This window comes from Schistocerca cancellata, chromosome 3, assembly GCF_023864275.1.
Source record: "Schistocerca cancellata isolate TAMUIC-IGC-003103 chromosome 3, iqSchCanc2.1, whole genome shotgun sequence".
NCBI classification, from domain to species: domain Eukaryota; kingdom Metazoa; phylum Arthropoda; class Insecta; order Orthoptera; family Acrididae; genus Schistocerca; species Schistocerca cancellata.
This window is the reverse complement of record NC_064628.1, coordinates 792,279,344-792,297,257: the sequence shown is the minus strand read 5'-3', so window position 1 is coordinate 792,297,257 and position 17,914 is coordinate 792,279,344. Positions and strand designations below refer to the sequence as shown.

Here is a 17,914-nt window from a genome sequence, read left to right as displayed (position 1 = left end):
AAGCATCAGCAGAATCAAATGGCTGTAGATAGCTTCCTAGTAAAAAAAAGAATTAGTTATGTATTGTGAATAATAAAGCACTTAATATACTGTATGTACAATTTTGTTTGAATAACAGGCATGATTAAGATAAAACTTTTAATACTTTTCCTGTATGGAACACTTTATTGTGTTTTACATTAAGTTATATGGGATAAACTGTTTCACTTAATGAGTGTTTTGCACTACAAGTAAGATTTTGGAACGAATATGTTCGCTATGCAAGGTTCCACTGTAGAACTATATGACCTTCTTCACAAGGGAGCACTGATTTGCAACTTGAAACTGCATCATTTATAATATAACTATACAATAAACTGAAGAGAAAACCAAGTCTTGGTTTCACTTCTTCAATGGTAGTTACTCTGAGTAGTTGTGGAATAGTTCCTGTCATATATCAGTGCTCAATTGCAGACCTGTCAAGCACTGCCAAATATTTATTTGTGACACAAAAAAGAAGAGAAGAACAATGAATTGTACCCTTGAATGGGAGTCCTTAATGTCTTATTAAATACATACAGAAATTTCCTCAAATGAAGAAGATATGGTGGAACCTCTTTGTGCTGATTCAGATTGTGTAGTAATTGATCTGATTCGCAAGCTATGTTGATGTTCTAGATATGCAGCTGACTACCATAACAAGCTTCAAGGTCATGCTCTCATTAAGACTGAAGAGGAATCAGTACTCTGCATTGTCTCATTTAAAAACAATTCCTCCTGGACATATGAATATGTTGCACATATTCACTAGATACTGAAAAGCTATACGTAACTATTACCTTCAAACCTAGATCCAGTTCTCGAAGTGAGCGTTTCATTTCTCCAGTTAAGTAATTCATGCGCTCACATTCCTGGAAGGCTACAATTACATAGGGAGTACGTTCTTCCACTTTTCCCATAATTTCTGCCATATTAAACTCTTCTGGCAATTTTTCCATTATTTCATCCACAATTTGTTTTACCTAAAAAGTCAGAAAAATAAATTCAGCACTTTTAGCTTCCTTATTCATAATAAATAATCAGTATAAATTGGTGAGGTAATTCATGGAATGTGTGTATGCAGTATCAACAGCATGACAGCATTAAGTCACAAAATAACTGTGCAGGTAACTATTATTCTGAGTGCACAACTTCTGAGACATCACTTCATATATAAACTTCTTCACTCCCAAGAAAAGATATGAGATGGGCTGGTTTATATCTCTAACTATGAAGATACGGATTCCTTATTAGTAGACGCGTGACTCAGGAAGATTTTAATGCAGTCTTACAAACAAGCAATCCAGTTTATTGTTTGTGCATCAAAAACACATGGTACACAATAAATTGAATGGGAAATGCCTGTAACTGTAGTAGTAATACTCACACAATATCAGTACTACAAACATTAATGGTTGCATTCCACTGTTCAATTTTTAACACAACTATTTCTCACACATTTATTGGACAGAAATTGTATACAGATACATACTCTTGGACAGAACACACCCTTATTTTCATAAAATGCAAGAACTCATTTACTATTTACTTAATAAATAGATGGGAGATTCCTAAAGAAACCTGTCTACAGGTCATTGGAATTAGTATGAGGGAATTAGTACGAGGTGGATGTTAGGTGTGAGTAATTAAGTAGATGTCACTTTGTGTCATATACAAACTGACTGCGGCCATATTAACTACTCGTATGGAGTGCTTCAACAGCTCATAAATTGTCTTTGCCATATGAGTGAGTCCACCATCTTGCTGATACAGTCCCTTCACTGATTGCACACTACAAGGTAAGACCCAGTACCATGACTGATGGGACAAGCAGAATTAACAAAATTTGCAAGACAGTGTACAACTTGACCAATATCCACTTGTTTCAAGTTGCTACCACCCTCAATTCAACATACAGTGCAGTGTAGACTGGCATTTCCATCATTCAATATTATCTTCACTGTGTTGTTAACTCCATATTTACCACCCATTTTTTATAGAAAAGCTGCCAACATGCTAAGCTCAGAGGGTGTCTGCTAGTGCAGTCAGGCTAGGCTGGTAGCAAGGAAAAGTAGCCAGTGCTTGTTGAGTAAATTCAATTTGTATTGATGGAGCTGGCCCTCATTAGCCACCATATCCTGTCTCTTCTAGGAGTACACAAATAATATTGAGTAATTGAGAAAATATGAATGTTAATGACTCTCTAAATAGTAGAGGCACTGAGTCATCAATAGGCACATAAACAAGACTGGAAATTTGAGGACCCCCACCCCACACACACACACATACACACACACACACCTGTACACCTACAATGTGCTGGTTAAATACACAATGCCAAAACTACAGGAGTAGTGCCAGGTGGAGAGGGTGACTGGAGAAAGGAGGGGGGAGTGGGAGAGAGGGTTGGCAAAGGGTAGCCGACAGCTTTAAAGGAGACAGCAGGTACAAAAGTAGAAATGTGGGAGGAAGAGGCAGCAGGTAAATGGGACAGCAGTGTAACGCACAGGCACTGACATTGATGAATTCCTGCAGTATATGACGATAATGGCTGGAACCGCACGACTGCTACGGTCGCAGGTTCGAATCCTGCCTCGGGCATGGATGTGTGTGATGTCCTTAGGTTAGTTAGGTTTAAGTAGTTCTCAGTTCTAGGGGACTTATGACCACAGCAGTTGAGTCCCATAGTGCTCAGAGCCATTTGAACCATTTGAACCATGAAGACCTAGGCTGTAGGGAAGGGACCATTTGATGTGGAATGGGTGGCAGCTGTCATAATGGAGGTACTGTTACTTGTTGGTGGGTTTGATGTGGACGGACGTGTGAAGCTGGCCATTGGACAGGTGAAGGTCAACATCAAGGAAAGTGGCATGGGATTTGGAGTAGGACCAGGTGAATCTGATGGAACCAAAGGAGTTGAGGTCGGAGAGGAAATTCTGGAGTTCTTCTTCACTGTGAGTCCAGATCATGAAGATGTCATCAATAAATCTGTACCAAACTTTGGGTTGGCAGGCCTGGGTAACCAAGAAGGCTTCCTCTAAGCGACCCATGAATAGGTTGGCGTATGAAGGGGCCATCCTGGTATCCATGGCTGTTCCCTTTAATTGCTGGTATGTCTGGTCTTCAAAAGTGAAGAAGTTGTGGGTCAGGATGAAACTGTCTAAGGAAATGAGGAAAGAGGTTTTAGGTAGGGTGGCAGGTGATCGGCGTGAAAGGAAGTGCTCCATCACAGCGAGGCCCTGGACGTGCGGGACATTTGTGTATAAGGAAGTGGCATCAATGGTTACAAGGACGGTTTCTGGGGGTAACGGATTGGGTAAGGATTCCAGGCATTCGAGAAAGTGGTTGGTGTCTTTGATGAAGGACGGGAGACTGCATGTAATGGGTTGAAGGTGTTGATCTACGTAGGCAGGGATATGTTCTGTGGGGGCTTGGTAACCAGCTACAATGGGGCGGCCGGGATGATTGGGTTTGTGAATTTTAGGAAGAAGGTAGAAGGTAGGGGTGCGGGGTGTCGGTGGGGTAACAGTTGTGAGCATTAGTTACCTTTGAGACTGGACATGGTGAGTTGATGTTGGTCAATAATGTCTTTAAGGTGACAAAGACACCATTATTAACATATCACTGAGTCTGAACAAATTGTGTAATAAGGCTATGAGAAGCTGATTGTTCCTTCTGCAATACTGCAAAAGTCTTGGCAGAAATGTAACTACGGTACTTGGCTGCTGGTAGCAGTGGTCAGAAGAATGTGATCACCAGAAGGCTGGGCTCTGCACAGCCACATGGTGCTACCAAGAGGAAAGACCATCATGTTTTGTGTACGGCTCTGGCTCATCACACTACAGCTGCAGCAGCAATTTGAGCAGCAGTTAGCACTGCAGAGACACAATGAACTGTTACAAATTGGTTACGTCAAAGACATCTCTGAGCCAGATGCCCTGTAGCAAGCATTTCACTGACCTCAAACGACCTCCATTTGCAACTTCAGTGGTGCCAAGCAAGAGCTCATTGGAGGGAAGGGTGGAGGTCTGTTTATTTTTCTGATGAAAGTTGGTTCTGCCTGGGTGCCAGTGATGGCCGTGCACTCGTTTGAAGGAGACCAGTTGATGGCTTGCAGACAACTTGTCTGCATGCCAGACGGACCTACACCTAGAGTTTGGTCTAGGGTTCAATTTTGTATGACAGCAGTTGTGGTTATCCCACATACCCTAACTGTAAATTTGTATGTCAGTCTGATGATTCGACCTGTTGTGCTGCCACTCATGAACAGCATTATAGGACGTGTTTTTCCAACAGGGTAACACTTGTCCACCCAGTGCTGCTGTAACCCAACATGATCTACAGTGTGTCAAGATGTTGCCTTGATCTGCTAAATTGCCAGATCTGTCTCCAGTCAAGCATATATGGGACAGTATCAGGTGACAACTCCAGAGTCAGTCACAAACAGTGACCGACCAAGTGCAATAGGCATGGAACTCCATCCCCCAGGTTGACATCCAGCATCTGTACAACATAATTGAATGTATGTTTGCATTCTTCATTCTGGTGGTTACACCAGTTATTAAGATACCAGCATTTCACATTTGCAACAGCTTATTGTGCACTTAATTAACAAGTGATCTTTAAATGTTAATCACTTAAATATGTTACCTAGAGAAACTTATTCCCAAAATTTCATTATTCCACATTAATTATTTTTCAGTGTTGCATTTCTTTTCTGTCAGTGTATTTCCGATATTTTTGTTGCTTCATTCATCCTGTGTAATCTTGTTTCCTAGATAGGAGAATTCTTTGACTTCTTCTGCTGCTATGTTATTCTCAATTTTGGTGTTAAGCAAGTCATAATTGCTTTTTCTACTGCTCTTCACCACTTTCTTCTTTGCTCTGTTTATCCTTAGGCCATATTCCCTTTTAAATATGATGTCCATTCCTTCCAACAGATCTCTGAAAGATTTAATGGGATTTCCTTTTTGTTGTCAACAGTTGAAAATATCCAGCATTTCAGTGAGTTTCATATAAAATATTTTGTATCTTTCTCATAACATGAATTGCTTTTTTTATGTAAGCCTCTTTATCAATATTGTTTTGACCAAAGTTCTACACCTCTGTGTAACAGAGATAAAAGTAACCCTGCCTACTCAATACAGCATAGAAGAACGTGCAGTGTCTCCAGGTGTGAATAGAACAGTGCAACTTCCATACACTGTTCAGTCCGTCAACATGCCTAGAAGAATCATTTCAATCCTAGACCGTACACTCAGAGTCACTTCATGGGAAGAAAGGGGGAAGTTGTCCATGGAATTAACATACAACACAGCAATGTCATTTCAGCTTTCAACCACTATCAGAAGGCACAAGACACTGCAGGTCTCCCTTTTAGTGGTAGCACATGGCAAACAGTACCAACTATTGAATGCTACCTGCAAATTATGGCACATAGATACCCAAAGGAGAATGCAACAAAATCAGTGGCATCAAGTCATCTTCACTGGCAAGAGCAAGATGTGTCTGATGTGTGATGATCATCACAGAGAGTGCGAAGGTGGCTGCACACTAATGCACCTCCTAGGCATCCAGTTTCGTGTGATCAGCAGGGAGGTGTGGCAGTATCATGTATGGATGTCAAATACCTCTCATTACTATCAATAGTTATTTGGCTTCAGCTTTAAAGATGGCAATGCACCTCTTGGTCACCTTCCTCTAACAAGCAGGTGTCAATGAAAAAAATAGTGTGTGGTAACAGCTAGCCTGAATCCAACTGAACATACTTGGGATAAGCTGAAACCTACTGTGCATCATCACAGGAACCCTCCTCAAACACTGGATGATGTCATGATGACTGTCATTGAAGACTGTGATCTGAGTGAGCTGCAACATCTCAACCACCATGTGGGCAGCATGATAATGAGGATCAAAGCATGTCAAGCAGCATGATATTTAATTTTACTCAGCAGCAGAATTTGACTACACAGCTATGCAGAGATGTGCACCCACCCAGATAGCTGTGCATGTTAAAGTGCCCCTTCCGGGGCCTGGGGAGGCATGTCACCTCCATATCAAGTTCACCACACAGACAGACAATCGGGAATAGAGCCCTGGCCAACTTGGATGTGGTTTTTAGGCAGTTTTCCACACCCCACAAGGTAAATATTGGGTTGGTTCCCATATCCCAACTCAGTTACATGATGTGCAAACACTATGAAAAATGTGGTCATATTTGATTGTATGCAGTACACTAGATGCAGACAGAAGGTGGATATGGATTCCTCCCGAGGGGGGGGGGGGGGGGGGGGGGGGGAATCTGGCAGTAGCTTTAAAATATTTTTGGCAGTGGCGACCTCAATGTAATAATAGCCAATATACAGGTACAGTTGGTTCTCCTCAAAACTGCAGAAGTCCCATATTAGTCCTGATCTGGCTTTGGCTGCATATAGGGCACTGGAAAGGAAGAAAGGAAGATATGGACGGATGTGCACTTTTCAACAGACTGTAACGAGATATGGAGAGATATGCCCTTTTAAACAGACTGTCTATATTTTGGTTATTTATTTCATGGTAAAGTTAATTCTTTTTAGTTTCATAAGGCTTGTTCTTTCATTCCCACCTCTCTCCTTGAATTTTAGCACAAATACTTTCATAGCTATGCATCTAGACCAAAGTTTTTTTTCCTTTTGTTAACTAATTGTCCAATTATTAAAGCATCTTCTACTTAATGCTGGTCCTTCATAATCCCTAGTTTGACTGAGAGTGACTGTTAAGTTTCTTTCTGTTGTGTGGTGTGTTGCCGGTAGCTGACTCAGAGTCCCCAAAACTCTTAAACATTAGTCGCAGTTTCCCAGTGGGAAAACAGTGTAAAAGGAAAGGCAATAGTGTGTTATTTCCATTACCACCTGAGGCATACCAAATTTTTCTCCAGCATGTGGAGAAAAAATATAAAGTTATATGCATTCTTTTTTGCTGCATCAATGAAATACTTCAGTTGTCATTGGCATTTCTCTCAATAGACGTAGATGTTGTTCCAAAATACGCTGAAGAGACAAAGAAACTGGTACACCTGCCTAATATTGTGTAAGGCCCCTGCAAGCATGCAAAAGTGCCGCAACATGATGTGGCATGGACTAGACTAATGTCTGAAGGAGTGCTGGACGGAAATGACACCATGAATCCTGCAGGGTCATCCATAAATCCATAAGAGTACAAGAGGGTGGAGATCTCTTCTGAACAGCACATTGCAAGGCATCCCAGATATGCTCAATAATGTATAAACTCAGAAGAGTGTTCCTGGAGCCATTCTATGCAATTCTGGATGTGGGGTGTCACATTGTCGTTGGATTTGCCCAAGTCCGTTCAAATGCACAACGGACATGAATGGATGCAGGTGAACAGACAGGATTCTTACATACATGTCACCTGTCAGAGTCATATCTAGACATATTGGGGTCTCATATTACTCCAACTGCACATTTCCCACACAATTATGGAGCCTCCAGCAGCCTGAACAGTTGCCTGCTGACATGCAGGGCTCATGGATTCATGAGGTTGTCTCCATACCCGTACATTTCCATCCACTTAATACAATTTGAAACGAGACTTATCTGACCAGCAACATGTTTCCAGTCATCAACAGTCCAATTTTGGTGTTTACATGCCCATGCCAGGCCTAAAGCTTTGTGTAATGCAGTCATCAAAGGTACACGAGGGGGCCTTCGGCTTCGAAAGCTCATATCAAGGATGTTTCATTGAATGGTTCACACACTGACATTTGTTGATGGCCCAGCACTGAAATGTACAGCAATTTGCAGAAGAGTAACACTTCTGTCACACTGAATGATTTTCTTCATTTGTAATTGGTCCTGTTCTTGCAGAATCTTTTTCCAGCCGCAGTGATGTTGAAGATTTGATGTTTTACCAGATTCCTGATATTCACGGTACACTCATGAAATGGTCATACAGGAAAATCCCCACTTCATCGCTACCTCAGAGATGCTGTGTCCCATCACCCATGCAAGGACTATAACACCATGCTCAAACTCACTTAAATCTTGATAATATGCCATTATAGCAGTAGTACCAGTTTAACAACTGCACCAGACACTTGTTGTCTTATAGAGGCATTGCCAACTGCAGTGCCGTATTCTGCCTGTTTACATATCTCTGTATTTGAATATGCACGCTTATACCAGTTTCTTTGGTGCTTCTGTGTATAAATCACTGTTTCTCTCCTTTCAGGAAATATTTTACAGTTTAGGGAATTGTAATGACATGTGTAGAATATGGTCTTATTATATGCTGAAGCTGTTTTGGTCGCAGGGTATTTTCATGCAAAAGATGTTACTGGTATGCAAAATATAATGAACAAATGAAGCAAGTGAGAATTGTACTGTGTAGTTTGACAGATGTCTACCAGGTATAACAAGGAAAATAGAGGGAGAGGTGAAAGAACACACTAGAAAAGGCTGATTATGTTCAAGCTGACAGCAGTAATTATATGTAATTAAATATGTGCATGTACCATAATTTTTATTATGGCTCAAAACACATCCTATTATTTGGTCCTAAGAAATGAAATCCTAATTTCCCTTTCACTAACTAGGTAAGTGGAGAAAAAACTCTATGATTTTTTAGCAACAGTCACAGTTTCTCTTACAGATAAAATCTGTTATGATATTCAACCTGTAGCTTTTTCCAAATCAAGTACAGTATACAATTATTTTCTAGGTGTTTACAATCTTTTTGAATACTGATGCAAAAGATTTGAGCTTCATTCAGGAAAGACCACGGTATATGAATAGAGGAAGAATAAAACATATGCTTAGAACAAACATCCAAATTGTATATTCCCCAAATAGTAATAAATCAAAAATCTTTATTTCTAATGGTTCAAACATTCTTAAACAATCCATTAATATGTATAAAATCTAATGATATTACTATTATCTAATCATCTACTACACTACTGGCCATTAAAATTGCTACACCATGAAGATGACTTGCTACAGACGCGAAATTTAACCGACAGGAAGAAGATGCTGTGATATGCAAATGATTAGCTTTTCAGAGCATTCACACAAGGTTGGCACCGGTGGCGACACCTACAATATGCTGACATGAGGAAAGTTTCCATCCGATTTCTCATACACGAATAGCAGTTGACTGGCGTTGCCTGGTGAAACGTTGCTGTGACGCCTCGTGTAAGGAAGAGAAATGCGTACCATCATGTTTCTGACTTTGATAAAGGTCGGATTGTAGCCTATTACGATTGTGGTTTATCGTATTGCAACATTGCTGCTTGCGTTGATCGAGATCTAATGACTGTTAGCAGAATATGGAATCGGTGGGTTCAGGAGGATAATACGGAATGCTGTGCTGGATCCCAACGGCCTCGTATCACTAGCATCCCAACGGCCTCGTATCACTAGCAGTTGAGATGACAGGCATCTTATCTGCATGGCTGTAACGGATCGTGCAGCCATGTCTTGATCCCTGAGTCAACAGATGGGGATGTTTGCAAGACAACAACCATCTGCACGAAAAGTTCAACAATGTTTGCAGCAGCATGGACTATCAGCCCAGAGACCATGGCTGTGGTTACCCTTGACACTGCATCACACACAGGAGTGCCTGCGATGGTGTACTCAACGATGAACCTGGGTGCACGAATGGCAGAACGTCATTTTTTCAGATGAATCCAGGTTCTGTGTACAGCATGATGATGGTCACATCCATGTTTGGCGACATTGCAGTGAACGCACATTGGAAGTGTTTATTTGTCATCACCATACTGGTGTATCACCCGGCGTGATGGTATGGGGTGCCATTTGTTACAAGTCTCAGTCACCTCTTGTTCGCACTTTGAACAATGGACATTACATTTCAGATGTGTTACGACCCGTGGCTCTACCCTTCATTCGATCCCTGCAAAACCCTACATTTCAGCAGGATAATGCATGACCGCATGTTGCAGGTTCTGTACCGGCCTTTCTGGATACAGAAAATGTTCGACTGCTGTCCTGGCCAGCACATTCTCCAGATCTCTCGCCAATTGAAAACGTCTGGTCAATGGTGGCCGAGCAACTGGCTCATCATAATACACCAGTCACTACTCTTGATGAACTGTGGTATCGTGGTGAAGCTGCATGGTCAGCTGTACCTGTACACGCCATCCAAGCTCTGTTTGACTCAGTGCCTAGGCGTATCAAGGCTGTTATTCTGCCCAGAGGTGGTTGTTCTGGGTACTGATTTCTCAGGATCTATGCACCCAAATTGCGTGAAAATGTAATCACATATCAGTTCTAGTATAATATATTTGTTGAATGAATACTTTTTTATCATCTGCATTTCTTCTTGGTGTAGCAATTTTAATGGCCAGTAGTGTATTTTAATAATATCTCTTTATGTTTTCAATCAATTTAAACATCTTAAATTTGGGCATTTGTCTTAGGAAGATACCTTATCTTCCCTGGTAACTGTAGCACCACCAGATGCCCCAGCATCCCTTGGCTGCATCTCAAATACTGTGCGGAACAAATTCTCAGATGTTGTTGTCAGAAAACCAATTTCAGCATTCGGATGCAGACCATACAAGTATGGGGACTCTGGGGGCATTGCTTCATCTGAAGAAGAGAAAAATAATTTACATTACATTATCTATAATTGAAGAAAAAATTTCAGTAACTAATATTTTCCAGAAGATGACTTTCCTTCTGAATATGCACATATGACCATTCAAAGTGACCTTATCAATAAATGAAAATTGTTCTGGGGGTTCAGTGGAATGATTTAATTTCACAAAGCAGATAATAAACAAATAGTGTAGCCATAATTTTCTATTTACCTGATTAAAATTGTCACAAAACATTCAGAAGACAAGAAGGATAAAAGGGCCTAATGTCTATGAAATTACCAAAAGCAGAACCTGATCAGAGTAACAGTAACACAGCACAAGTAAATAACAGCTCATTCAGAATCCTGTTATAAGCAGATATGAATGAGACATAAGAGAGACTGAACACAAAGAATTAGATGTACCAGTGAGGATTTATATGCTAACGTGAATGACTGGTGACAGCCAGATACTGCAACTGAACAGTTATCATGCCTGATTGCATTTTGGAAGACCTAAATTCAATTCCTGGCACTGTCAATAAACTTTCCTTTGCAGAAGGATAGGAACAAGATGCACTCAGCCTCATGAGAACATCTGACAATCTACTTGAAGTGGAGGAAGTAACTCTAGTCTGGAAATACTGACTATATCAACCAAAGGAGTGGTGTATAAGCCACATGCCTCTCCACACTTTTGGTAAAATAACATCATAGGCAAAAGGATAATACACTGATCAGTCTGCATCTTATGGCTTTTACTCCTCGTGGAGATGACACAATTATAAGTCAACATCACACAGACACTAGGTGACTCATTGAGTTTAGTTAGCTACTTATTTATTTCCAATTTTTTTCGTGTTCCCCAAATGCATTTATAAGCAGCAATACACTAAGGCCACTCTGAAAGTGATAAAAATCAGTTCTTTAACCATTAAACTATACTGAAAAGCGATATTTTCCCCATAATGAAAAACGTAGTATCATAACTTTGAAATACCTGCATAGAAAATAACATCTGCACAGTCATTACAATAAGATAATCTAGATGACATTTACACAACTGATGTATGATAACATTCAGATATTTACCAATATATGCATGATAACCTTGATAGTCTGTGTTGGGAGGAGCAGGGAATCCTGGTGCCAGCATCAGCTCACCATCAACCTGAAAGAATTATTTATCTATGACATGAGCCAAATACAATAAATCTAACTTTTACCATACAACAAAGATAATAACTAACTTTTAACATACAACAAAGGTAACAACTTTATAAAATGTGTAGTGAATATATGCTGCACTGCACTGAAGACTGACATTTTTGTTGATGCCTTGAATTTTTAATATGAAAAAATACAGTATATATGATTCTCGTGACTATGGCTATTAAAGCTATAAAAATACACAATTTTATGCATTAAGTTGAAATTAATATTGCCATGATTCACGTAACTCTTTAGTACACTACTATCAAATCATGTTGTCAAAAGTTTTCATGTACATGAATGCCTGAAAATAGTTAAATGTTACTCAACAGATAATTTACTTACAGGAAAAATAACTTATTTTGAAATGTGGGACTAGCAATACTTTTTACACACTTCTGCCACATGAACATTTCTGTATCTTATAACCGTTTTACTGCATTTATGTTAGACCTTTTTGTTATGCTGATTAGTTACAAAGGCAGAAGTGGCACATTAGAATATGAGTACACTTCAGATATGAAAGTATAATAATGTGTGATACTGTAGTGGTTAAGTACTACCAGTCACTAAAAGGTGCACTGAGGATGCATGATTATGAATGCATAGGATATGAAACGAAACATTGGTTGCAATGATGTCACAAGCATGTGTATTTTTAGGAACAGTATACAATGTGTTCCTGTGTTTGAATAGACAATGCATATTTGTAATTCTATAACTCTTATTCCCAAATTATATAGGTCATATTATAAAATTCATCAGAGAATGAATAAATATGACAGTGATCTGTTTTTGTGTACTTGTACATTGCAAGAGTAATACACTAAATGGTATACATGAACTCTCTGACATGTTTTGAGTTATTATCTTTGCCACATTATAGAAGTTCTGCTGCTTTAAGTTTGCTTTTATAAAACATCACTGTATCTTCTGCTTTCAGATATAAAAGTAACTTATGTATCTTCCAGAATTACTTGCAGTTATTTATGCAGATAAATTATGAAGCCACATAATTGGCGACCCCATCTAAAAACTTCTGTATCTTTCAGCGAACGGTGTAGGCTGCAAACAGCTGAATACACACGGGGGGAAATGTGCAATGGTGACAAGTTATTCCACAAGATCACTAATGAAATTAACAAACTTCAGAAAGACTTAGAGATTTCAGAGATAGCAATTCCAATACATTTGGGTATGAGCTCCACACAAGACAACAAAAATTGCGTTAACTCTGCAACACCCACACATTGTAATACAGTGGATACTTTTTCACATGTGACTTACAGAATCTGCAAGCTCTGATAAGTTATCCTGTGTGGTGACCAGAATTCTATAGTGTAACCACAATCACAGTTCAAAGCAACAAGATGTTTCAATGGCTCGCCCCCATTATGTTTGCAACTACAAGCCCTCCATTTATACCACTATCACTGCAAACGTAGTTCAGGTAATGGAGAACATATTCCAGCAGCAAAAGGTAGATAATGACCATGAACAGTTTACCTTGGTGATAAGCAATTTTGACCAACTGCAACAATGGTGCAGGCATTTTCGTGCACCTGCCACCAGACAGAGATTACAATAAGCTGAAAGAAGAGCTGCTCTCTCACTATATGAAGTTCACTGATGAAGTTCATTGAGTGAGCCGTCTACTACATCTGGAGAAATGTGGTGAAAAGACACCATCAGAGTTCTGGCAACATCTGCACAACTTAGTAGACACCTCTGGAGTTCCTGACAATTTGTTGCCTCATGTTTGGCAGCAACAACTACTAACAAAAGTACAAAAAATATATATAATGATTGACCATCTGACATATTATTGCAGGCCACTGAGAGAGTCTATGTAACACTCGAACCACCCACAGCAATTGCTATGACATCAGCAGACCTGCCTGATAGGATCGATCACTGCTGGCCAAAACCACCCAAGGCTACAACTGTGGACTGTGCGACCATCACACCACAAAACCCATTGACTGTTTCTGACAAAATTCAAAATTTAAGAGCCACAGTGGAAGCGATGGCAATGCAGCTCCACATGCAGAAACAATGACAAGGTGCCAATAGTCAAAACCAGGACCAGTTCAAGCTGATGCCGCCAGTATGTAAACCATGATGAGAGCAGAAAGGCTCTCATGAGGTATGCTTGTATCATAAATGTTTCAGTCAATACATTGCAAAATGTATGTCACTGTGCATTTATTCAGATGCTCAGAGACTACACAATGACCATATGGTGTCTGCATGCTATCATCAGAAGCTATCCCTGTATACATATTCTGTTATGCTGAAAAGACTGCATGTGGCAGAGTGGCATACCTGCCCAGTGTTTCTTGTGGACACTGGTTCACCCATCAGCATGCTGTCTGTTAGCCACACAACAAGACAGATGTTACACCACAACTGAAGGCAGTTAATAGCTCCATGATCAACACTTATGCTTACAAGGTGTGCACCATCAACGTTGGTTTCTTCTACCATTTCACATGGTATTTTGCAGTCACTGGTGTCACCAAACCTATATTAGGTGCCAACTTTCTAGCACGTTTTGCATTAGGGCAGGGAACATAGTTGCTAAGCTTAGTGGACAGAAGTAAAATAGCAGGAGCTAGAGATAATCAAGCTTACAGTGTGCTACAGATAACAGACAGCCGAAGCCCCTCAAAGGCACACAGCACAACTGCAACATGAAGACCATGAATTAATTAAGCAAATGAGTTGCAAATACAAGTTCACTGCAACTGCATCAAGTACTACATATGTACTGGACCAAGATGGCCAATCTCACTACTCACACATGGAATCACACCAGAGAGAGAGAGAGAGAGAGACCTTCTGTGGGCTGGGGAGGGGGGGGGGGGGGGGGACCACCACACACACACACACACACACACACACACACACACACACAGGGGAACATTCATGCAGCCCATGCCAACAAAGTAAAATGAGCCATCACATACAAATCAACACAGTATCTTTCATGATGCACTAACTAGGTTCACCCATTTTCACACTGACCTGGTGGGTCCTCTTCCACTATTGGAGGGACAGAGGTAGTGAGCCACAGCAGTAAACAGATGTACACGGTGGGCAGGGTCAACCTCGATCATCTATATATCAGCTGAAACTACAGTGAAAATGACTATATGTACAGGGATGACACATTTTAGGAGCCCTCTCAACATTACAACTGATTAAGATGGATAGTTCAGATTCAGGAACTGGCCAAATTGTGTGGTTTCCCATGGAACCACACAATCAACTATCACCCTGCCAGTGATGGTATGGTAGAATGTTGGCTAATGTATCACAAAGAAAAGTGGACAGAGGCAATTCCCTTAGTTATATTAGGTGGGGAGGCACTTCCTTTAGTTCTATTAGGCTTCTAAAACGTGTGGCGGAGATGATTTACAGTGAGCTTCTATGAAATAAGGTGGACTACTTAGTATCGGAACTAATGCCAGACTCAGTAGAACTTCTGCAATTTGTGCAACAGTTAAAGCAGCACTGCACCAATATACCCTGCCCATCCCTTCTCGCCAAGGTAGTCATCATGCGATTGTACACACAGACTTGCACAGCTGCTCACATGTGATGCTGTGAATGGACTCATTCAGGTTGCCACTACAGCTACTGTAAACCAGCACTTTCCCAGTTTTGAGTAGAGTTGATCACATTATAGACACATTGCCACAGAAAATATCAATTGAATATGTCCAACTGTTGTGGACTTTAGCTCCAGCAATCTGAGACACCTCACCAACAAATCAAGCTACAACAGTCCAGAACAACTGAATCATACTTCTTGGGCAACAGAGAACCCCACACCACTGTTGGAGGACACACTGGTGTAGCAACTGACAATGGTGCTACCCCCCTGACACTTGACCCACACAAGAAAGGGTTGGTGGATGAAGTCCGAGTACCAAGACATCCCGGGTGCTCTGCTGCACTGTGAGGTATGGGGCAGGGGCACACATCCAGCTGGTGGCATGTAGGGGCATAGGCATGCTTATGTGTGTGTGTGGGTTTTCTGTGTGTATTTGTGCTCTAGCTTGGAAAGGATTGCCCTGAAGGCTAGTGAGTTTTCTTTCTTTTTTGTGTGTGCCTACTGATGACTCAATGCTTCTGCTTCTTAGTGAGTTGTATCTTTTATTCCTAAAGTAACTACAGATCAAGACACATCAAGTTTTCACCAGTTTTCACAGGGGTCTCCTGCCTTAGTGCTCAACTGGTTTCCACCTAATAAATAGTGTATAATCCACAGGAAAACTAATACCATTTACCAGATCTGTCTAAAGAGGTGGTATCAAGATTTGTAAAACTGCTAGGAATACATACTGACTAGAAACCGAACTGGGAATCCCACATCAATTATGTCTGCAAGAAGATATCACAGGTGACCTCCATAATGTGGGAGTTAACTGAGACTGTCAGCAAGAAATATCTAAGAATAGCTTACTTTGGATTGTTTCAGTATCACATAGCTTATGGACTGTTATTATGGGGCATTCTTGTTATATGAAGGTTCAACTTGTACAGAAAAAGGTGTAGGACTGGCCCCAGGGAACGCTTTCAGCCACTGTTCACCAAGGCAAAAATATAAACAGCTGTCAATCATTATGTTATTTCTTGTTGACCTATGTTATAACCATCATAATTTAATAGATTTTGACACTAGAGAGAAAATTTTAGACACAGACTTTGAAAAATTTCAAAAATAGGCTGTACAACTGGTTAGCTGACAATCTATTCTGCAGTACAAGAGAATTCTTTGATACATGTAATGCTGAAATTTATTTTCAAGATTCTGATTTTATAGCTGTAAAACTCATTAATATATGATATATAATTTGTAAATATAATGTGAACATTAAGTTTTAATATTGTAAACGCATTTGTAACCTACTATTAATGACAAAGCCAGCTCCACTGCGTGTGGTCAATGGCAATGAAAGAATCCAAATCTTAAAGTAGCATCATATTTTATTAATCGAGTTTGAAGAAAAGCCATTTGCAATTGCATTTATAATTTTGTAAAAAATTGAAGGATATTAACCTAAAAGCAAGTGCTAAGAGGCTACAGGGCTATACCCTCCAATCATTAACAGGCCATTTATAGTGAGAACACGTATGTTAAAAATCTACAAAGAATAATTCACAGTTAATTTAGCATAACCTTATTACAACTCTCTAATTGAGATGAAGATTAAAATTTTTCCAGCTGTACACCTATTCCCTGGTGTTCTCACTGATATCTGACAAAGCTTTTGGAACTATCAGAAATATTACATAAATTTATACATAACTACCCTGTTACATGTGACTTTGCCAACTACGCATATGGCAAATGCCATTTCTTCCACCTCCCTCTTTCTTTCTATCTCTTTCTTCCCCCATCTCTCTGACTCATCTTCTCCCCCTCCCCATTTTCTTTCCATCTCCTCTTGCCCTTCTCCCAGTCCTTGTCCTCCCCTTCCCCCCTCTCTGTCCATCTCCCCTATTACTTCATCCCTCACCTCCTCGCCCCTCTCTATGTCCATCTCCTTCTCCCCATCTCTCCTCATCTCCCTCTCTCTGAGCATCTCCTCCTCCCCATCTCTGTGTTTCTCCCCTCCTTCTCCCCTCTCCTTGTCCACCCACTCCTGGCCCCTCCCTCTGCCCATAGCCTCCTGCCCCCTCTCTCCCTATCCATACATTCCTGCTCCCCTCTCTCTGTCCATCTTCTGCTCTATCCATCTCAACACTTCCCCAGCCATTCCCATCCACAAATATAGCCCCTGCAAAAAGAGTTGATAAAACAAGCTGGTACTACTATAACACAATACACCTACAAAGAATGCAGCCTATGTGTTGAGAGCTGGAAAACCGTTTCTTGTCTCCTACGGCATGTAACCTGTCCTTCAAAGCATGTCAATAAGGCAGGTCAACACTATTTTCACACAAAACAGATCTTAAGTGAGGCTGCCTGTATAACAGGAGTTGGAAAAAAAAAGTTTTTGCCTATCTCCACTCTTATCTGAGCTAGGATGTTATAAACCCCATATTACTTACACCTTTGAATTTTACTGTT

The 17,914-nt window shown here is 40.4% G+C and overlaps 1 protein-coding gene across 1 annotated transcript in view; it reads right to left on the bottom strand.

Moving 5' to 3' along the window:
• Positions 1-17,914, bottom strand: part of LOC126176568 (dynein beta chain, ciliary) — a 790,269-nt gene that overhangs the window by 33,819 nt on the left and 738,536 nt on the right. Inside the window, exons 76-78 of the mRNA XM_049923728.1 lie at positions 11,713-11,791; positions 10,468-10,631; positions 819-1,001 (exon numbers count right to left, since the gene is read on the bottom strand). Of these exons, the coding sequence (XP_049779685.1) occupies positions 819-1,001; positions 10,468-10,631; positions 11,713-11,791 (426 nt within the window). The remainder of the gene's footprint in view (positions 1-818; positions 1,002-10,467; positions 10,632-11,712; positions 11,792-17,914) is intronic.